This window comes from Rattus norvegicus, chromosome 10 (genome assembly GCF_021556685.1).
Source record: "Rattus norvegicus strain SHRSP/BbbUtx chromosome 10, alternate assembly SHRSP_T2T, whole genome shotgun sequence".
In the NCBI taxonomy this organism is placed as follows: Eukaryota; Metazoa; Chordata; class Mammalia; order Rodentia; family Muridae; genus Rattus; species Rattus norvegicus.
In genome coordinates, this window is record NC_141543.1 from 95,815,584 (window position 1) to 95,832,814 (window position 17,231).

General features: G+C 48.2%; 1 protein-coding gene across 2 annotated transcripts in view; it reads left to right on the forward strand.

Moving 5' to 3' along the window:
• Positions 1-17,231, forward strand: part of Itgb3 (integrin subunit beta 3) — a 57,667-nt gene that overhangs the window by 14,635 nt on the left and 25,801 nt on the right. The window contains exons 2-6 of one of the 2 annotated variants that reach the window (XM_087571077.1): positions 1,500-1,611; positions 10,873-11,116; positions 12,147-12,399; positions 15,399-15,561; positions 16,163-16,324. In XM_087571077.1, the coding sequence (XP_087427203.1) occupies positions 12,215-12,399; positions 15,399-15,561; positions 16,163-16,324 (510 nt within the window). In that variant the 5' untranslated portion in view covers positions 1,500-1,611; positions 10,873-11,116; positions 12,147-12,214. 2 annotated transcript variants of the gene reach the window in all.

Here is a 17,231-nt window from a genome sequence, read left to right on the forward strand (position 1 = left end):
GTTCAAGACACAGGCGCAGATAGTCTCTGACCAAGGTGCGGCATTTTCTGAGCGTGTCCCTCTCAGCTGTCGAGGTAGCTAGATGTCACTCAGAATAGATGTTTGACTAGATGAGATGTTCTGGAGATATTGAGACAACACCCCAGTAATTAGGATAATTTATTTGTAAATAGATTTGTTGTGGGCAAAGCCAAGAGGTAAGAGTATTGGGCAGAGGAAGCCCTTCAGAAAGTCATGAGGGACCGGTCAGGCTGTGTCTTCCTGCTCCAGGGTGATAAAGACCTCCCTGAGGCACAATAGGCAGAGATGTTTTATTTGTCTGAGGCCAGGGACACAGAGCCAGGGGAGAGGCTTCCACAGAAGCAGCTGCCTGGGGTTCACTTCCTGGCTGCATTTCTCAGTGCTATTTTGGTCCTCTTGGCTGTCCTTGCTCCCCACTGCAGTCTTCTCTCTGCTGTTTGTCAACACAGACTCTTCACTTTTGAGTGGCATCTGAAAGCATCCTCTTGGCTTATTGAATTCTTGCAAAACTCCTCAGAGATAGGTCAGTCATTTCACAGAGAGGAGGTGAGCTGCTCAAGGGCACGTCGTGGAGCACAGGCTTTGCTTCGGAATGCCTCAGAAGTGCCTGCCACGTTCTTCCAGCTTCCGTGTGTCTTTCCTGAGCTCTGGTTTAGCCGTTCTCAACCTTCCTAATGCTTCGGACCTTTCAGTACGGTTCCTTGTGCTGTGGTGACTCCTCCCAGCCATAAAATTATTTTGTTGCTACTTCATAACTTTAGCTTTGCTACTATGATACATCATAACAGTAATATCTGTATGATCATTTATGTAAATGTTATGATATGTCATATACATGTCATAACAGTAAATATCTGATATGTAGGATATCTGATGTGTGGGGCCCCAAGGGGTCGCGACCCACAGGTTGCGAACCACCTTTCTAGTTCTTTAGTGCATTGAATGTTTGGTCCCCAAGAAAGATGTATTGGAAAGCCAGAGATGAATTCAGACGGTGGGACACGGCCATTATGGTTACCCTGCTTTCATTAAAGCCCCACAGCTTTTACATGTTAATCTTACTGAGCCCTAGGTCCTCTGTGTAGTGGCTGTGACTGCGACTAGACAATTGGAGAAGGCACAGGACCGTTAACGCTGGGTCTTGGCTTTTCATTCGCCCAGTACAGGTATAAAACCAGTCACTGATTAAAGCCTTTCTATCAGTTACGATGGAACGCTGGGGTCTGTTACTCAGTCTTGCCAGCTACTGCTGCTCTGGCTTCATGCGCTGATAAAGGAGTGAGTTTCTCCTCATCTCTGTTGTTTTCGTTCTTGTGTAGTAGCCCATGTTTGGTAAATGTCTAGTGGGTAGGGGTTAGGGCGTTTGTATGTACCTAGGAAGTGTTCAGCAGAGTGTTTGGGAAATTTGGGGTAGTCGGAGCAGGACGGTCACTGCTCTGAGCAAATCAGGTGCTAATGTCTATGCCTCTTCATTGCAGAGTCCAACATCTGTACCACGAGAGGCGTGAACTCCTGCCAGCAGTGTCTGGCCGTAAGTCCCGTGTGTGCCTGGTGCTCGGATGAGGTAAGGCGCCTCAGCTTTATCTGTCAGTGCAAAACCACAAGTCTTACCTCAAAAGGGACGGGAGGCAGTTTATCCTGGAGCCAAATGTAGGTGACCGTGGCCAAGGGACATAGATTCGGGTTGCTTCAAATACTGTGTTGCAGCACGACCACCACTACGATGAACGTTTTCATAGTAACAGAACGAAGAAGCTAACAGATCAAGGTAGTTTAGACATACATAGGCAAACCATCAGGTGGGGTGGTTAGAGCAAAGAGAGCAAATCTCTGTCACAAGTGTCCAATGCTACCTCCTAACAGTCCCAGCCACTGTGTTGGTGGACGCTAGGAGGCTGCACATTTTAGAAAGGCGTTTCCATGGTATTAAGAATGTTAGTGAGACCCAGCGGTGGGCGATCAGTAGCTATTTAGGGGGTAGTGTAGCCCCGAATTATTTGTCGTCCGACCTGTAGCATTCATCTGACCTTGCTGAATGTTCACCACCAGTGTGGCTTCCCATCTCCACCACAACTTGCCCCAGACACCTCATTTCCCTAGATTTAGGTGCTTCTGTATAGGTGCAGACACACAGAACTATTTCCTTCCTTCTGAGCAAGACCAGGCAAAGCCTTCCCAAGCCGCATGGTGGAAAATGGTAAAGAGTCCTGAAGCCAGTTTGCTTGGACGTCATCTTTCTTGTCATGACTGCTGCTACCGTTCATCCCCTAGCCTTTGCTCGCTTTGGGCTGGAACATCTCATGCAGGAAGGACTTTACTCTCCAAATGAGAGAGGTGCTAGCGGGGTAGAGGGATGCCGGCTTATTTTTTGACCCCAGAACAAAACGAAACCAAACCAAACAAAAAAAAAACCCCTAAAAACCCAGAAGAGGAATCTTGTGTGTGCGCTTATGTATGTGTTTGTGTGTGCTTGTGTGTGCTGTTTGTGTGTGTGTGCTTGTGTTTGTGTGTGCTTGTGTGTACATTTGTGTATGTTTGTGTATGTGTTTGTGTGTGTATATGTGCTTGTGTGTGTGTTTGTGTGTGCTTGTGTGTATGTTTGTATGTGTGCTTATATGTATGTTTGTATGTGCTTGTGAGTGTGTATGTGTTTGTGTTTGTGTGTGTGCTTATATGTGTGTTTGTATGTGCTTGTGTGTATGTTTGTGTGTGTGTTTGTTAGTGCTTGTGTGTATGTTTGTATGTGTGTGTTTGTGTGTATGTTTGTGTGTGTTTGTGTATGTGTGTGTGCTTGTATGCTTGTGTGTATGTTTGTGTGTGTGCTTGTGTGTATGTTTGTGTGTGTGTTTGCTAGTGCTTGTGTGTATGTTTGTATGTGTGTGTTTGTGTGTATGTTTGTGTGTGTTTGTGTATGTGTGTGTGCTTGTGTGTGTGCTTGTATGCTTGTGTGTATGTTTGTGTGTGTGCTTGTGTGTGTTGGTTAGTGCTTGTGCGTATGTTTGTATGTGTGTGCTTGTGTGTATGTTTGTATGTGTGTGTTTGTGTACACTTTATTGAGATCCTCTTTCCTTCTCTTCTCTCTGACAATGGGACCCCTTTATCTTCTTTCCTTCCTCTCTTCTCTAAAGTATCAATGGATGAAGGAGCACAACTCCTTGGTGAGGACCAGACGATGACAGGAGAGGGCTAGCTGTGTCTAGGCAGACGGTTTGTTGTGTCTAAGTCCCTAGGGAATGAACGTGTCTGAGGGAATGGCTATGTTTGCGGCCTGGCTGGGAATTTGGAGCTGGGGAGAGCTGATGGGGAGGTAGGGGATGCCTGTGGCTGGAGCGGTTCCCAGCAGTTATGGCAGAAGTGAGTCAGCACCCCCGCAGGTGGTTACCTGTGCTGCCGGCCTGGCTGCTCCTCAGAGGCTGATTCAGTCACCAGAGCTATAGTCTGCCCTCCACAGCTCCGCAGCCACCCCAGCTATTTCCTGATCTTTGTCTGCTTCTCTTCTGGATCCTCTGGGTTTCCTAAAAAGGCAACCTCCTGGGCAGACTGCGGAGGAAGGGAGCAGAAGACTGTGTTTACCCCCTGGAGGAGGGCTGCCAGAGCCTCCAAGGCCAGCTCCATACAGCCTTGGCCTCCGCTGCTCAGCACGGGGAACTGCTTCTAGGGGCAGCTGCCTAACATCTGGGCCAGATTGATCTCATTTAGCGAATGAAACATCCTCTGGGGACGGCTTGGGGGAGGGCGAGCCCATTCTTCTCCACCCCCACAGGTGCCCCTCCCCTCTGGGATGCATTGGAGGCTCAAGTGTGGCGTGCTGTCTTCCTTCTGGTTGGTCATATCCTCCTCCTGCCTTTGGTCACCATCATGGTTTTTGTTAAGCTTCCTTTGTGAGGAAGTTGTAATTCTGCAACAATTCCAGGAGAAGGAGTGGGATGCAGAGGGTGTTGTGTTTGGATTGAATGGCCTGAAAGTTGGCTGGCCGGGGGCAGAGGGGAGCAGAGGGGAGCCCCCGAAGAAGGCCTACTGCTACTCAAGCATAGTTCCCCCTCAGCCCCTCTCCTCATCTGGATCTTATAGGGATAAACCAGAGCTGGGTTCTGACCAGCCAAAGCCCCTCCTTAGGCCACGTGAACAGAGTCCATGTGACTAGGTGCAAGTATGCAATATTTACGGATCACTATGGTGAATCTTAGCCCTCTGGGGCAGACTGAGGGGCCGGACGGAGGGAAGGATCTGCTTGTTGATGGGGTGGAGTCGGAAAATGGGTAGCAACTAGGACCAAAGGAGACCAAAGAAGGGAGGTAGAGAGTCCAATGAAATAGTCCCTTCTGAATGGAATAAAGTGAATGCCAACGTCTACCATCACTAAGCAAGAGGGAGGAGGGGCGGGGTTGGGGAGCCTGCCATGGGGCAGAATGTGTCAAGCAGGGAGGAACTCTGGGCTGTAACTAGAACATGGCTGTTATCTTTTTCCTGAGGGAGCTGAACTTCCCCTGCACAGGGCAAGCTTAACTATTGAAAGCGTTAGGATCTTGACTTTAAACAGCCAAAGGTGGGGCCGGGTGTCACTCAGCCCTCTGCCTCCCCTTGTCTTGACTGCTTCAAGTGGTGCTGATGCTGGCAGTGCCTCTGAAAACAACTGGTTGGGCTCAGCTTGTGGTCCTTAAAGGACAGCAGCCCTTGGGTGTGTATAGCAAGCGCTTGGCTGGGTAAGAGGGAAACAGAGCCAAGTGTATGAGTGGGGTGTCTTGGGCCCATCCACATAGGGTGTGTTCTTGGAGAGACGGAGACATGGTTAGATAACACGGTCTCGGGTAATGTGTTCTCCCTCATCAGTACAACCAGCAGAGGCACCAGCTTCACACGGACCTAGAACCTATATTTTTGGCTTAGGTGGTATCATACCGGAGTCTAGAACTTCCCAAAATCATAAGGTAATTTAACAAGCTGGAAGTGCTTGTTAAACATGAAGGCTCTCGGGATGGACCCTGGACCTATTGCATCAGATCAGGTTGTTATGGTAGCGAGGGGGACAACATTGCTACTGGTGGGGGCTGGGATTGGACAGCGTGGATGGAGGGAGAAATGGGGTTGCCGGGTAAATACAGAACACCCAATTCAAGTTGGATTAGATAGCGTATCTTGGTAAGCATTGCGTATTTCCTAAAATTGGCAACCGTAAGACAGAAAGAAATGCTAGGAATTGCTACCCAGGATACCTGAGCCAGGTTGGAAGGTGGGCCAGCTCACAAACTGACATCCAAGACTGAAAGAGGAAGAATGGGTTCGGGGTTAGCAAGTAGACGATTCTAGCGGGACTTACTCTCCCTGCTCTTTATCTGCCAGGGAAAGGCTCAGGATGCTAATTACAGTGTGTGTGTGTGTGTGTGTGTGTGTGTGTGTGTGTGTGTGTGTGTGTGTGTGTATGTGTGTGTGTGTGTGTGTGTATGTGTGTTTATGTTTATCAGGGTCTCAGGATCATGGCTGAAGTCTCTTTATACTTATTTTTAAACAGGAGCACAGATGTCTACCTTGAGTTTGGCCCCAAACTCAAGAGGATCAAAGTGGTGGTATAAGATCAAGGCCAGACTAGGGAGATGGCTCAGTGGATAAGAGAACTTGTGGTGCAAACAAGAGACTTGAGTTCAAATCCCCAGGACACTCATACAAGCTGGGCATGGCCCCTGTGCTTCTGACTGCAATGTTAGGGTGCAGAGACAAGGCGATACCAGGAGTCAGATGTCCTATCCAAAAATAGTGAACTTCAGATTCCCAGAGAGACCTTCTATCAAAAAATAAGGTGGCTGGATGGGGTGGTGGGTGCACCTTTAATCCCAGCATTGGTGAGGCAGAAGCAGGTAGATCTCTGTGAGTCTGAGGTCAGCCTGGTCTGCATAGGGAGTTCTAGGGCAGCCAGGACTACATGCTGAGACTCTGCCTTGAAAAAAAAAAGAGGAGAGTGATTAAGAATGAGACACCCAACATACTCCTCACGTGTGTGCCCAGGCACACCTATACATACCTGTGTATATGTGCATAACACACACACACACACACACACACACACACACACACGAGTGCACACACACACACCCCACAGAACAAAACTCAAGGTAATTTTTGCCTACATAGAAGTTCAAGGCCAGTCTGGGCTAAAGGAAATCCTGCCTCAGCAAACAAGCAAACAAACAGTGGTATGAGAGTGCCCCGCCCCTCATCCTTGTAAACCAACAAAGCATGGATCTTAATAGTTTGGGGCTAGGGAGACAGCTCTGTAATGGAACCTAGCACATGTAAGTCCACTCCCAGGGCTTCCTCCAAGGAGAAGAGCCCACAGAAGCAGCGGCAGTTATAACGGGGGACTGCAGGAAGGTGACTGCTAATACTTTCATTTACACTGGACCCCCAGAGGATTTGAGTGTATTTGACTCATACTGAGACTCTGTGTTTTGAAATCATCTCACAGTCTTATTTTAGCCCCGGCCCAACCCTGCGAGACAGATATCACAGTGACGATTATTCATGCTGTACTTTCCCTAAACAGGATTAAGGGGGACTGCTCCTAATTGCGTGTGTGTCTCTCTCCCAGGAAGGGGTGGGGGTAATCCAGGAACTCACAGAGCTGGGAGCCTGGAGCCTCCCATCTCCGTGGGTGACCTCCTACCCCCCGGGGGGGCATGGCTTGACTCTTTAGTCAACGTCGGGTTTTGATGGGACCTAGAACATTAATACCCACCCTCTCTTCTAGTTTTCTCTCTCCGTGACCTGGAGATACCATTTCTTCCATCTGGGCTTGGGGTGGGACTGCGGCCAAGGGTGTTGAAGACATTGCCTTGGTATCTTTGGGATCTTTCCAGAGTGGGAGGCTCTCAGGAAGAGCTGGGCCATTGAGCAAGCCTGTTAGGTTTCTGACCTCTAACGTCATCGATTGTAAAGGGAGGGAGACAGCCTGGTCTTATTTTTCAGTGTTTATTTTTGTTTTTCTAAGGAAATTTATAGGAAGCATAAGGACTGTTTGGCATGTCTGAACATTCAACCCTCTCTTACTAAGACTGAGGTTAGAAAGTAGAGCGAGGAGGGCCCCTCAGAAGCATTCGCTCCCCTTGCTGAGCCCGAAGATCTTGGGTGGCTTGCTGTTCTCCCTCAGCTCCGGTCTCCCCCTCCCGGTTCTCTCCATCAGCCTCTGCCTTGCTCTGGAAAGACTCAGCTCTTCTGGCTTCCCAGTGATTTAATCACTGCCTTTTGGGAGGGTTTTCTCTGAGGTCTGTGGGTAGTTGGAATCAGAGATAAAGGTGATGATGATGTTGTGTGTGTGTACATGCGTGAATATATGTATACATGTGTGTATGTGTGTGTACGTGTGTGTACATGTGTGTATATGTGCATGTGCATGCTTTAGAAGGAAGAGACCGCCTCCTGGGAGTGTGTGGTTCAGACGGATGAGAGATGGGCACAGACAGAGCTGGGAGGCTGATCAAAAACTTGGTCATCCCAGCAGTTAGTTCTACTTAGTTCTTCCCACTGCTTTTCTGTTAGGTGTCAGGAGAGAGATTTTCTTCTCTCATAGTCAGGGATGGTCTGTGGTGTCCCTTATGGGACATTTGTAGCCAAGAAGGTTAAGTTTTATTCCCCTTGTGGAGGCGATTCCTTTGCCTCATCTGAAAAGCAGAGAGAGAGGGAAGGTACTGTCCAGAAGCCCCTTCGCCTTTCTGTTTGGGTCAGGTTGGGGTGTATATGTGTGAGTGAGGGTGGTGTGTGTGTGTGTGTGTGTGTGTGTGTGTGTGTGTGTAGTGTGTATGTGTGTATGCAGTGTGTGTGTGTTTGTGTAAGGGTGCAGTGTGTATGTGTGAGTGAGGGATGTGTGTGTGTGTGTGGAATGTGTGTGTGTGTGTGTGTGTGTGTGTGTGTGTGGTGAGGATGAGGTGTGAGTGTGTTAGTGCTGTCACTGTATAACCCCCTCCCCCCACACACAGGTCTTTAACTCATCACAGGACCTCCTGAGCTTTAGAAGGTATGTGGCTGTTTGTGGACTGATCTCTCAGCAGGTGTCCTGGTGACCAGGTTACGTGTGCACAGCTGAACAGGAAGGACTTACCCTTCTTTTCTGATCTTCTCACTGCTTTATCTTGCATCCCTGTCTCTGGATGCCTGGGGCATTCTCCGCTGTGGCTCCTCCCGGCACTCTTCTTCCCAGCTAGCCTTTCTACGTTTTACTACATTCTCCAGTCTACGGAATGCACAAAACTTACTTTATGAGGCTACCCAGGGGCAGAAAATCTAGGTGGTGTCTCAACTGTGTCACTGTAAGCTCCGAGACACTGGGCAAGTTACTTAACTTCTTTAACCTCAAATTTCTTAGCTAGGAGCTAGAAAGTTGGCCTCCTCGTCTGGTCTGTGAAGCCTCCTACCTTGAGGTTCTTCACCTGTAGAACAGTAAGGAGCAATGCCAGCATCACCAAGCTTCGAGCAGCGCAGTGACTCTCCTGAAGTGCTTGTCCCATGCTGTATGCAGCGAGGGCTCAGTAAACGTTAGTAGTTGTCCTTGTATGTATGTATGTATGTATGTATGTATGTATGTATGTATGTAGTATGTATGCATGTATTGGTGATGACTCTTGGAAGGTGGTAGTTAGGAGAGTCTAAAGACCTAGACATCAGGAAATAGGGGCAGGTAGGGGTGTGCCAGCTTTCAGATCAGTCCCCCCAACCTGGCACGTGATAGCTGGACATGTGCTCACTTAGTGCTGGTTAAACATGCCTAGTGTCAGAGGGCGACAGAACTGAAAACACCATGTCTGCTGCTAACCCCACCTATCAAAAAAAATCAGGAAACTAAGACTCAGAGTGACTTCTGTGGTGTCACATGGCTAGCTAGTGGTGACCTAGATCTGAGGCCTGTTTCCTGATCTCAGTGTCCTTCCTAGAACATTTAATTCTTGCATGTGACACAAAGACCCAGACCCTGAGGCTGAAGTGATACATGTCAGTGCCTTTTTTGTCCAGAGTGAAGGAGGAAGCTGACAGAGCAGTGCCTGTCCTCCCGGCATTTCCCCAGCTTATGGAGTTTATGCATAGGTAGCTTATTCAGGAACTTCTTATCAACAGATCACGTTCATAGCTAACACTTATTGAGTACTTACTGCGTGCGTGGTGTTATTTAACCTTGCATGGCATCCCTGTGATGAGAGGTTCTTCTTACTGTTAATTATTTTTAAAGTAATATTTTTTTATTGTGGTAGAATACATATAACAGAATTGATCATCTTGACCTTCTGTGTGTGTGTGTGTGTGTGTGTGTGTGTCTGTTTGTGTGTGTGTGTGTGTGTGTGTCTGTTTGTGTGTGTGTGTGTGTGTGTGTCTGTTTGTGTGTGTGTGTGTGTGTGTGTGTCTGTTTGTGTGTGTGTGTGTGTGTGGTATGTGCATGTGTGGGATCTATCTTCTCTCTCTCTCTCTCTCTCTCTTTCTTTTTCTCTCCAGCTTATTTTATTTCTTTTTTTTTTTTTTTTCGGAGCTGGGGACCGAACCCAGGACCTTGCGCTTGCTAGGCAAGCGCTCTACCATTGAGCTAAATCCCCAACCGCTTATTTTATTTCTTTCTTTCTTTTTTTTTTTTGGTTCTTTTTTTCGGAGCTGGGGACCGAACCCAGGGCCTTGCGCTTCCTAGGTAAGCGTTTATTTCTTGAGACTCAGGGTCTCTCATTGAACCTGGGGTTCATCAAGATGACTAGCCTTGCTGGTCAGCAAGCCCAGGGATCCCCCTGTCTCTGCTTCCCTAGCTCTGGGCTTGCAGGCATGTGTCACTGTTCCAAGGTTTGTGTGTGTGTGTGTGTGTGTGTGTGTGTGTGTGTGTGTGTGTGTGTGTGTTGCACTCAGGTTTCATTCTTGTGCAGCAAACACTTTCCTGACTGAACCATCTCACCAGCCCCTTCCTAACCGTTCCTTTTTATTATCTTTCCACTGTGCCCATCTTAAGTGTCCGGGTGAGTGATGTTAAGTCTGTTTACAATGTGAAACCCTCACTGTCATCCATCCCCATAACTGAATTTCATTATGCTAAGCTAGAACTTCGGGCTCATTAAACAACTCTTCCTCCTTCTCCTCAGCCCCTGGCAACCATCATTCCCCCTTCCTCCTCTGTGGTTTCGATTGCTGTCTGTAGCCCAGGATGACTTTTCCCCTTCATGATACAGCTGAAGGAAGTGAGCGTGGAGAGCTATGTGTCATGCTCTGGTTCCCAGTCGATGGTGACGACACTCAGGGTCAGTCTCAGCCAGTCTCAGCCAGTCTCAGCCAGCTCATTCCTGTGCTCTTATTCTTTACCCTCCACAGTATCTGCTCTGTCATCATTGTCCTGGGTAAAGAGGGGAGGCAGGAAACACACAATCGTGGACCTTATAAAACTGCCAGCACGTAACACAACATCTATGAATGGTTTTAAACTTCAGCCCATGGAAAGAAATACCTCATGCCTTGTTACTCGTTATATGTGCCAAGCCCCATCTTCCAGTAAATAAAAGATTCCCCAAACAACATTGAAACTTTCATTTATATACTTGGGTATTTTTTCTGTTCTATTTAATTATGTTTTACTTATGAACCTAGTTTTGAGACTTGCAAACCAATTCTATTCTACAGTTTGGAAAACACTAGTTTAGCAGGCTTCTTACTTAATGGTTCCCCTCCTCGGTTGTCAATCAACGAACAGGTCCTAACTGAGTCTGCTCGCCCCTCGGTGAGTGTGAGTGTCCCTAGGGATTAACCTAGGAAGGACCACAGCAGTCTTTTGTGTAGATTAGTTCCAAAGGGCCAGAGATGCTCTTAGCCCTAGGGAGGTGACTTATCAGGCAGGAGGCATAGCCACCCTATCTCTGATGTCGGCCTCCCCTTGGGTTCTTATCCTCATAGTCTCTGCCTCAGAACTCGCCCCGCTGTAACCTGAAAAAGAACCTGCTGAAGGATAAGTGCTCCCCAGAGTCTATTGAGTTCCCAGTCAGCGAGGCCCAGATCCTGGAAGCTCTTCCGCTCAGCAGCAAGGGCTCAGGAGACAGCGCCCAGATCACTCAGGTCAGCCCCCAGAGGATCGCCCTTCGGCTGCGGCCAGGTAGGCACAGGGGTGGGTGGGCGTGGGTGAGGTGGGTGTAAGGGGATCGTCTTGGGGAGAGAGGCGTGAAACCAGCGGGCACAGGGCATCCCATCTGAGGTCTGAGTAGGAACTCTTGGGGGAGGGGCAGCACAGGATAGGAATGGGGTGGAAAGAGGAGGAGATGGGGACGGGGAGGTGTGGGCAGGAGAATGTGGGGAGGTGTCAGGATTGGGGTCACAAGGTCTGAGTGTGAACCCCAACTCCACCACACTAATCCTTAACGGCTCTGCGTCCTCCTGATGTGTTTTATCTTGTCGATAGCTTTGATGGAGGTGCAGATGAGAGGAAGGATGAGGATTGAGTTGTGAGCCTGTTTCCCTCAGGGTACGGGGACCGCTTGGGAGCTAACAAAGTAGGGACAGAGAAGGGAGCACCATTAGGCTAAGGCGAGCTTTATGAAGTATCTACTTGACTGAGTCGGTTAAGAGTTTGAGAGAGATCCACTCCATGCAACGCATCTATGGGATTTGGAGAAAAGCAGGGTGTTAATGGCTTTGGAGACAGTATCTCTCCTGTCAGCCTGGAACTCACATGCAACCCAGACTGGCCTTGACTTTGCAGTAGTCTCCCTGCTTCTGACTGGTGCATGCTGGGATTATGGGCTTGTACCACCAGGCCCAGGATAACTCCTATCCTTCAAAGCATTGGAACTGTAGCAACTGACAGTTGGATGACTTAGAATAGTGGACCCTGGGACCCACAGGGTCCCACACATGGGGATTTAGAGCTGGTGAGAAATCATAGAATGGAAACGAAGAGGTTCAAGAGACTGCAAGAGGACAGGAGTTGGAAGGAAGGGTGTGTGTGTGTGTGTGTGTGTGTGTGTGTGTGTGTGTGTGTGTGTGGTGGGGGGAAGGGAGGCAACCAAAACTTTCAAGCATAATTTGATCAAGCAGTTATGCTCCATGGAGGCCTACTCATTCATTTAATCCTAGAAGAAGAGGAGGTGGACAAAACCCCCAAAACCTAACACCCTTCTGCCTTCCAGATGATTCGAAGATCTTTTCACTCCAAGTGCGGCAGGTGGAGGATTACCCTGTAGACATCTACTACTTGATGGATCTGTCTTTCTCCATGAAGGATGATCTGTCCAGCATCCAGACCCTGGGTACCAAGTTGGCCTCTCAGATGCGCAAGCTTACCAGCAACCTTCGGATTGGCTTTGGGGCCTTTGTGGACAAGCCCGTGTCTCCATACATGTTCATCTCCCCACCACAGGCGATCAAAAACCCCTGTTACACGTAAGCCCTCCCTCCATGAGCTGGTGAAGCACCCCTCCCTTTATCTCAGGCTGGTCCATGTCCTGCTTCCTGTTCTTAGCTCCAGGATTTTCCTTCTCAAGTTTACTTTTAATTTCTTTTTCTATGTCTGTTTGCATATACGTGTGCCAGGTGACCATGGAGGCCAGAAGAGGGTGTCAGATTCCTTGGGACAGGGGTTGCAGGTGGATGTGAGCTGGGAACCAAACTCTGCTGTTCTTCTGGGAGAGCATTAAGTGCTTTTGTCATTGACCCACCTTTCTAGCATCTTTCAGGTTGTTTCATTGGCTGCTTTATGCAAGAACCATAGCATTTCGAGCTTGTTCTCTGCCTGGAAGGGGGGCCTACTATTGGAGTATTGTGCCAATAGGACTCATGGCTGCCAGGGGTCTTATACAGAAGTGTCACCAGCTTTTTGGCTTTGCCACAAAGTAGCAGATGTTTGGGGGACAAGCTCAAAAGCAGAGAGAAGTCTAGATGAATCAGAATGGAATTGTGGTCTCAGAGGAATAGGTTCTATGGTCCTTATTACAGTCATCAAGGGCACACATTTCACACAGTTAGAATGCAAGAATGTTAAATCGCTTTATTAACTCTTTAACGGTATTAAGTTCTCTCTATTCACTTCCTTTATAGAAATATATGTTTTAAAAAATGTTATTGTTTCATGTGTATAAATGTTGCCCGCATGCATGTCTGTGTACCATGAGTGTGCCTGGTGCCATAAGAGGCCAGAGTAGGGTATTGAATGTCCTGAAGTTGGAGTTACCGACGGCTGTGAGCTACCATGTGGTTGCTGAAATTAAACCTGGGTCCTCTGGAAGATCAATAAGATCAATGAATGTCTTTAACCTCCCAACCATCTCTCCAACCCTCACACTCCTTTTTTTTTTCCCTTTTTTTTTGAGTCAGGTTTTTGCTAGGCTGGCCTCAGCCTCCTGAGTGCTGTATTACAGACACGAGCCAACCCACCTTACCTCTGAGGTTGGAGGAGCTCTAGGAATCGGAACTTAGGGTCTCATGTTTGCTGGCAAGCGTTCTACCACTGAACAACGCCTCCAGCCCTGGGCCTTTAGCTTGCGTGTGGTTGGTTACTTTTCTTGCTCTGGTGATCAAACACTTGGCAGAAGCAACTAAAGGGAGGAAAGGTTCATTTTGGCTCAGATCCCTGAGTATGTATCCCATCATGGCAGGTAAGGCATGACATGGCTAAAGTGGCTTGGTCTGTGGTAGCAGGAACCTGTGGCAGCTACTTGCTACATGCCACCAGGGCTGGACTGGACAGGAAGCTGGCTTGGAACAATGCAGCCTTGCCCATATAACCCTAAGTAAGCCAGCAAGGGTCTATGTGAAAGGTTCTATAACCTTATAATTGTGCCACACTGTGCCACCACCCGGGGAGCAAGTGTGCAAGCACGTGAGCCTGTAGGGCCCATCTCACATTCAAACCATAGCAGTTTACTATTGAATGGCTTTCTTGATGAAGACTGTAACTCTATGTACGGTAGTCATTTAAAACTATGACTACCAGGGCTGGAGAGATGGTTACGAATGCTTCCCACTCTTCCAGAGGATCCGACAGAGTCCAGGTCCAGTACCCAAGTCAGGCAGCTCTTTTTTTTTTTTTTGGAGCTGGGGACCGAACCCAGGGCCTTGTGCTTGCTAGGCAAGCGCTCTACCACTGAGCTAAATCCCCAACCCCAGTCAGGCAGCTCTTAACACAAGCCTGGAGCTCCCACTCTAGGGGAGCAAATGCTGCCTTCTGGCTTCTATGGGCATCAGCATTCTCTCTCCACTCTCTTTCCCCTCTCCTTTTCGTAATTAGAAATAAACTATATTGAAATGATGATTTCTGGGCTGACAAGGCATAGGTATAATTTTTAACTTTATAAAAAAAATTCTACAGTATAGTTTTTTTTTTTTTTTTTTTTTTGGTTCTTTTTTTCGGAGCTGGGGACCGAACCCAAGGCCTTGCTCTTCCTAGGTAAGCGCTCTACCACTGAGCTAAATCCCCAGCCCCTACAGTATAGTTTTAAACTTCTGTCTGAGCTCCATGTTCCCCCAGAAAAGACATCAGTTAGTCGGGGGAGAGCCATGCATGATCTGTGAATTTACTGGACATCTGCCTGACTGTTGCAGTAAAATGTTAATGATGACAGCTATGGAAGCCCGAGCCCCGCTCTTGCAGAATGGTCCCACGATAGCTCTCACAGGAGAAGGAAACACTGTTCCTCCTCCATATAGATCCCGCCGCTGGGCTGCGCCTTTAGCTCTGACTTCATCTGGCTTATGTATTAATTACTTTTCTTGTTGCTGTGACCAAATCCTCGATGGAGTACAGATTCAGAAAGGCTATGAGAGAGCTCGTGCTTGGTAAATGGGGAACCTGGGTTTCATCTGCCCTGTCTGGTTTCATTGCTTCCTTTTTTTGCCCTTTTGCCTATCTGGAGGTATGGTTGGGATCCCACAGGTAGCTTGAAGGGCTTGGAGTCTAGACTGTCTCAGTAATTGTGATTCTGTGAGACTGGAGGTGTAGCTCTGTGGTAGAGCCTGTATCTGGCTTGCATGAGACTTTGGGCTCAATCTTTAGTACTCACGTGTGTGTGTGTGTGTGTGTGTGTGCGAACACACACACACACACAGACATACAGACACACACAAAGACATACAGACACAGAGAGAGAGACAGATAAACACAGACACAGAGACACAGACAGAGACACAGAGACACATACAGAGATACACACACAGAGACAAACACACAGAGACATAGACACAGACACAAACACACACACACACAGAGAGAGAGAGAGAGAGAGAGAGAGAGAGAGAGAGAGAGAGAGAGAGAGAGAGAGCTAGAGAGCACTTATATGACATGACACCGGCGTAGGCATGCCACCAGCCATCTCTCTCTCTTTACCTGACCCCTGTATCACCCTTCCATCATGGCTTCTGCTAAGATGGCTTCTCGTTTCCTCCAGTATGAAGAGTACCTGCTTGCCCATGTTTGGCTACAAACATGTGCTAACACTAACCGACCAGGTGACCCGCTTCAATGACGAAGTGAAGAAGCAGAGTGTGTCACGTAACCGAGATGCCCCAGAGGGCGGCTTTGACGCCATCATGCAGGCTACAGTCTGTGATGTGAGTTTGGAAGGCAAGGGTTGCCGGGTGTATCTGGCACAAATCAAAATGGGGAAGGAAACGGTTCACTTGGGGATATCCGGTATGATGGGGGTGGAAAGCATACAGGACTTTGTACAGTATGTGTAATAAATTGCTCCTGATACACAGTCTGTCTATATCCATGCCAAGACCACAGCTGACACCTCTTTAAACCACAGTAGTTCCAGATCTTTCCTAGGGAGAACATCTTCCCACATTTTCTGGAATTATTTCCGAATCATGCCTGGGTTAACTTGACCTCAGCAAAGTGGGCAGATGTTAGGGTGGGATTTCATCTGGCCCGGGCCAGCTCTGTGGATGCAGATGGGTTCCTGTCACTGGAGGAGTTATGTGTGGAGTTGAAGAAGGTGTGCTTCAGCCTCATGAACTAATCAACGATGGGATGGCTTCCTTATGGGGAATAAAACCCACATTGCAAAGCTCTAGTTTATGTTCCAAGGCCCGGGGCTGTGGTCGCTGTCCAAGACAACTTGTCCAGCTTTTTGGCTCTGCCAGTTCTGAGGTCTTTGTTTTGTATTGATGACATAGCTGATGTCACTGTTTGTTTTTTTTTTAATAGGAAAAAATTGGCTGGAGGAATGATGCATCCCATTTGCTGGTGTTTACCACTGATGCCAAGACCCATATTGCCCTGGACGGAAGGCTGGCAGGCATTGTCTTGCCCAATGATGGGCGCTGCCACATTGGCCCGGACAACCACTACTCTGCTTCCACTACTATGGTGAGATGCCTTGTCTCCACTCTGGTCTATGCTCACTCTGGTAGGGCACGGCTTTTGTGTGAATTTGGGCGCCATGTGGGGCTATTCCCATTCCTGCATAGCCCACCGGGGCTGTCTCATCCGCGGTATGAGCTGTCTGACCATGGAGAGGTCCATGCCTGTGGTCGGTGTTCACACTGTGTCTACAGTCATCGGCACCAGCATCTTGGCATCCAGAATGGACCCGAGCGATGGGCCAGGCACAGCTGCAGAGCTCATGTTTCCCCTTCCTCTGTGAATGGCCTCTTCGTGGAGTCAAGCTCCCTTGTAGCTACGAAGGAAAAAAAAGGGAGCGGAAAGGACAAAGGTTTCATTGATGAAATAAAAAACCCCAGAGAGCAGAGCCTGTTGAGGAAAGGTTAAAGGGCATGGAGTCGTTTGGCTTGAAGGAAAGATGGTCTGTGGATAATTTAGGATGATGCGTAAGAAAACTTCTGAAAAGTTATTTTATGTGTTTTAGTCAAGTATAGACCGTTAATTAAATAAGAGGGAAGGAGCTTACATTGAAATAGGAGAAGTTGCTGTAAGCCAGGAGACAAATGTAACACTGTTTAACATAGTAGCACTTTGGGTGTTTGGGAGGAAGCCTTGAAGTTTTAGATGTCTTCCCCCCCACCCCCATTTGGGTCTCGCTATGCATTCTGGGCTGGGTTGTAACTCTTAGCCCTTTTGCCTCCACCTCACAGATTCCAGGGTATGACAATGTGCCTCTATGCCTGCTTTGTTTGCTTGTGTTTTGAGAAAGGGTCTCTCTCGCTCTATTTGTAGCCCAGGCTGGCCTTCACCTTGCAATCCTCTGTCTCTGCCTTCTGAGTGTTGGGATTAGGAGTCTGTTGATTTTTCTGGTCTGGAACTTGAACCTGGCATC